Genomic DNA, 5,162 nt, shown 5'->3' with positions numbered 1-5,162 from the left:
TCAATTTTATTTCAAAGGCAGATAAACAGATGTAAACTTCAAAACTCATGAAGAACATAATAAAATATGGAAATAAAAAACGCGTAATCGAAAAGCAAAGTTAAAAATGAAAGAACAAAATTTTAACAATTATTTCTCCTTAAGAAAGAGCATATAAAAATATCAGCACGTTATAGCACTTCGCAGATATTTTCTGTGTATTTTACTTTCCGCTGTTTCGTTAAAATATAACTGAATAAATGCATGTGAGAGTTGAAACTTACATTATCAAAAATTGAAGACAACAATTTTTGCATCATTTCACATCGCATATCGCTATCTGAATTTTTCACACTTGATAAATTTTCAATCGGTTCTCGAAATTCTTCTTTAACAGCGGCCAAGAGAGTCATTACTTTTTCTTCACATGATAAACCAAATTCTTCATCAACTGATCCACTGTCTTCGACTAGCGATGAATCCATGCTAACTACATCCTCCGTAATTGCTGAACCAGTTTCGCTTGGGGCGATTTCCACATCTGATATCGGCATCTCACCAGGCTCTGGAAATGTTTTTCCGCTTCACTCACATCCCGATCTTCAAAGGAAAAACAATCAAGATGTATCAATCAAGAAATAAACTGTTTGAAATTGAATAAGCTGCTGATGAATTATTTCCATGCCGTAATTATTGATGAAATAGATGATACACACAGTCCGTTTTTTCTCATAATTATTCACCATCGTCGCACAGTGCCAGCCAATCAAAACTTTAACGGCAAATGTAGTAAACAGAACGGTTTCATGATTATCATATTGATCTACAAGAATAAAGACCATTTGCTCAGAAGCAAAAATATGCTACGAACAGTGACGATTACTATGATTTTACCGATTCCTACACTAGAAAGATGTGTCTGTATTGCTTGAAGTGGTCGGAAAAGTCCTCGAAATGTATCCCGGAAATTTTCGCGCACATTCTTTTGTAACACTGGATTATCGAATATCACGGAAGGAGATCTGGAAAAATCAAGAACGCGTACACAAAAACAGCAGGGCTCTAAGAGCACTGTATAAATGTCAACTCAGTTAGGACGTGATTTATACATGAAAAAGTGAAAAAAGAACAGACTCGATTATACAGACTTAGTGAAGAAAATAGAGAATTAAGGGGACAATAAAAACATGATGCTAATGAAAAATGAATTTAGAACATGCATGTATAGTAAACTAACCCTAAAATATTATGATCAATCAAAAATTTGAACGAATTTGTAACTGAGGTTGTTATTCGTTGCTGCAGTTGTGGGTGAAGTTCATAACTCATCTGAAGCTTGGGCTTTTTAATATCCATTTTCTTTTTTTAATGAAACTAAAAAATAAATAAATGGCATTAAAAAATTATTCGGCTTCTGCACTGTTGTAACAAATCGTAGTCCATACAAACAAAGTATATCCGTTATGTATGAAACAAAAAAAATTCTTAGTTTTGTAAAATATAACCTAATATGCAGTATTTCGTGAAATAGCAGTTGAAATTATAAATTCTTTGTTGAAAAATAACCTAGTATACTAATGAGGACAGGTAACATGAACATTTACAACATTTTACAAGTTTATACAAACAAATAACTTACTCTTATCATAAAGTCAACAAGCGAATTCGCAAGTAACGGTTGAACATGTAAAAGATGTCGTAGGACATGGAAAGCAGGTTCTGAAAGTGATAAGAACTTATTTTGAAAAAAATATTTTAAAGAACAAGTCCAAAATTTACTTCAAATGTAAAGTGTTACTGAAAATAAAGCTTTAGACATCACACATGAAGAATGAGTATAAATATTACAATATTTATTTCTTCATGAATGATCCCAGAAATTTCATGTTCAATATTTTTAGTTTGAAGAAAATTTATATAACAGGAGATGCAGAAAAATCTAGAAATAAATAAATACATAAAATATAAATAAACACAAATATAAATAAATACAAATAAATAAATACAAATAAATAAATATAGAGTGATTGAAATTCAAAAAAATTATGTCCACTACTTTTCTGATAAAAACCACCATTATCTTCGTTTTTGGATTCAAATTCAGTATCACATTTATCAAAGAAACTAAATATAACGAATCGAATGATTGAAAAGCACTACCAATGAGAATATGCCCTCCAGTAGCAGGATCATAACAAAACCAGTCCCATAAAAGATGCAGCTTGCACCACTGCTGTTCCATTATACTCTATAATATATTCGCTATATCATTATATTAATTATGTAAGAAAAAGAAAGTCCAATGTACATAATTGCGACTTAAAAAAAAAACAGTAGTATTGGAGAGTTCATAAAAATGACATTTAAACATACGCTTGTTTGCGGAAACATTGAGGCAATGAAAACTGCCTTCATCTCCTGGCCAACTTGAGGCGTTTCACCGCATGAAAGAAATATGGCACAACGAACCAATTCAGAACGAAGACTACCAGCCTCCGGATTTGATAAGTACTGTAAAAGTAACTTCGTTTTTGTCTGCTTTACTTCCTTGATTATCAAAATAATAAAGACATGCGTCCCTACACTCAACCCTATCCTAGAAAAGCGATTTTTGAATCTTTTAATGATCAATCCAACCTGTTTTTTGAACCAATCCAAGTGTCGTTCATGAGTTCCAGGTTTTACTTTGGCAAATATGAATTCAAGTTTTCGTTGCATAGCTACAGATATCCGGTAGAGAGGAAAAGTATGTGGACACATGCGGCTCATTAATTCTTCAACTGAATTAATAATTTGATTTGAGTGATTGGTATGCGTTCATGTTTAATGGTGGCTATTATATAAAACGAAAAATCACAAGCCCTTCCATCAAATGGCTGCGGACATAGTAGACGGTACTGCATTATTACAGCTAATCAGAAATACTAAAGAATCTTTCACGGAATTATAACCATCCCAATTTGACAACCATAATCATGACGGCTTTTAAACATTTGCTTTGTGGAAGAGGCTCCAGGAAAATTGACAGACAAACGCAGTTAACTAACCACTAATATTAAGTCCTAGTTTGTTTGGGTTATAGAGAAGTTGTCGCCATATAATAGTAAATTGCGGTATTTTAGAAACTCTCATTAATGCCAAGATCAGATCTCGTCCTAACTGCGCACAGTCTACAAATCGTTCTGTAAGCAACCAGTGACAAACATTAACCATCTGGGTGCGCAAGGATTCAAATGCGTTGAAAGAGCTAAGGTCACAAATGAATCTGAAAATATAGGAATATGAGAAAGTAAATAATCTGCATCTGAAAGTTGTGCACTAATCGAAGAATGTATTATGTAGACGATCAGAAAAAAGTAAATGCATATGGAGAAAGGGCCAGGAATGGGTTTAAGTTAAATCAGTAATAAATACTCAAGTAGACATGTTCGGAATAAAAGAAATTAAAGAAAGAATCTATGTTCAAAATTTAGCTTGGCTTAAATAGTTAAAAACTTTCGAAACAGTAAACGATAAGGGTAAACTTACCTCGTAAAAGTGAGCAGAGTAACTGGAATAAGGGAAGCTTTCGGTTTCAATTCGCTCAACCAAGCATGGTGGTCATTTAGCATCCCAGCAACAGCACTTAAAAGGGCGCAGGTTTCCTTCAAATCACTTCCTGTAAATGTTGAATTTATTCTGTTAACAGCTGCCAGGAACACAATGATGTAAATTACGTTACATATGACATTATTCAGTTCCCAATAAAGATGTTACTTTTCATTATAAATGCGGGAAAAACCTTTTCTAGAAGTCTAGATCATAAAAATACTTGACAGCAAACGGTTTTCAGTACTGCTGATTAATAAATTCCAATTTATAACAGTAATATGACTCTAGAGATTTGCAAAATTACCTTCATTAGCATTACGAAGGTAATTGATCAGAACATTGTCAATTTTCGGCACATTTGATTTGATTGCTTCACGGAAAAAGTATACAATCTGCTCGCGCACTTCTGGTCGCATTCGCGGGTAAAGTTCAAATAATATCATATTAACATTGCACAAAGCGCAGAACCAACCATCACGCGCTAATAGAGACATAATAGAAAAATACTAAAAACATAACATATTAAACACGTAATTCTAATCCCATGCATCTGGGAATAATTTCGGCCTTCTCTCTTGATCTCTTGCTTTCAACTAACTACTGAAAATAGAGAAAACTTTCTTTCTCCTAAAAAATGCAACCACAGCATATTAAAAATGATTGTTCTGAAGCATTCCTAGCATACCTTTTGAGCATTTTGTGGTTCTGTTAGCAATCCATATAAAAGACCTCCTGTGATACTCTCAAATACCTATAAAACACACATATATGATGAAGGATCATAACAACGCTTAATTCCAAAAGCAAAAAGTTTATTTAAAGAAGTTGACAAGGATATTGCAATGAACATTCCAGAACTTTTACAAGTAATCTTACTTTTCCAGTAGAATAACATATAGGAATGAGAAAAAAGTAGTTCAACGAAACGATACCTTTGTTTCTCCAGCCATCTGTAACAGAACATCGTATGATTCCTTTTCCGAAAGACCGTTCGTTCGATTCTGAACCATGTTGAAACCATTTTCCAATTTCTGTAATTTAGTTCTGCTATCATAGCATTATTTCGGCTTTAGTGTTCCTTCGTTATTTTCATTCAAAACGGGTGATACAAACAAAGCTCTTATGGATTAAAGAAGAGGTGAACGTTCATATTCAATTGCACAGTGGGACCCTAACAATGGTAAACTAACTCTTGAATCATCCCTATTTTTCCTTCTCAGGGCAACCTTTCAAGCATGCATTTCAGAAGTTCCAATGAATAAATTTAAAGAGTCGTGGTAAAAGAAAGGGCTTATGGCTTCAGTTTCAATTAAATACTGAAAATTTTTCAGAAAGAAATTACCTCTTCAAGCTCATCGCGTTGCTCGAAAATACTTAAATTGAGTAATTTAGACAGTCGTTTCACGCGTGTATTGCACAGTTCCATTGCAAGCGATCACGCTCAGTCCATGCACAAATCTCCCTGCAAACTGCTTCACAATCATTATACCCCTACCAATCTTCGAAATAACTTTAGAAATAAGAGGATTTGGGGGAGGGGGGGGGGGGGGAGGGGGGGAGACGGGAATAAGAGAGCGAGAGAGAGGGGAAGG

General features: G+C 33.9%; 1 protein-coding gene across 1 annotated transcript in view; it reads right to left on the bottom strand.

Annotated features, from left to right (window-relative positions):
• The window catches only part of LOAG_18062 (hypothetical protein), a 9,653-nt gene extending 4,611 nt beyond the window's left edge, over positions 1-5,042 (bottom strand). The window contains exons 1-13 of the mRNA XM_020450733.1: positions 4,913-5,042; positions 4,503-4,601; positions 4,256-4,321; positions 3,875-4,076; positions 3,508-3,637; positions 3,027-3,244; positions 2,617-2,759; positions 2,353-2,490; positions 2,140-2,227; positions 1,619-1,698; positions 1,217-1,308; positions 874-1,001; positions 264-544 (exon numbers count right to left, since the gene is read on the bottom strand). Of these exons, the coding sequence (XP_020305556.1) occupies positions 264-544; positions 874-1,001; positions 1,217-1,308; positions 1,619-1,698; positions 2,140-2,227; positions 2,353-2,490; positions 2,617-2,759; positions 3,027-3,244; positions 3,508-3,637; positions 3,875-4,076; positions 4,256-4,321; positions 4,503-4,601; positions 4,913-4,996 (1,749 nt within the window). The 5' untranslated portion in view covers positions 4,997-5,042. The remainder of the gene's footprint in view (positions 1-263; positions 545-873; positions 1,002-1,216; positions 1,309-1,618; positions 1,699-2,139; positions 2,228-2,352; positions 2,491-2,616; positions 2,760-3,026; positions 3,245-3,507; positions 3,638-3,874; positions 4,077-4,255; positions 4,322-4,502; positions 4,602-4,912) is intronic.
• Between the last annotated feature and the right edge of the window lie 120 nt (positions 5,043-5,162).

This window comes from Loa loa (assembly GCF_000183805.2).
Source record: "Loa loa unplaced genomic scaffold supercont3.185, whole genome shotgun sequence".
NCBI classification, from domain to species: Eukaryota; Metazoa; Nematoda; class Chromadorea; order Rhabditida; family Onchocercidae; genus Loa; species Loa loa.
This window is presented reverse-complemented; position numbering and strand designations above follow the sequence as displayed.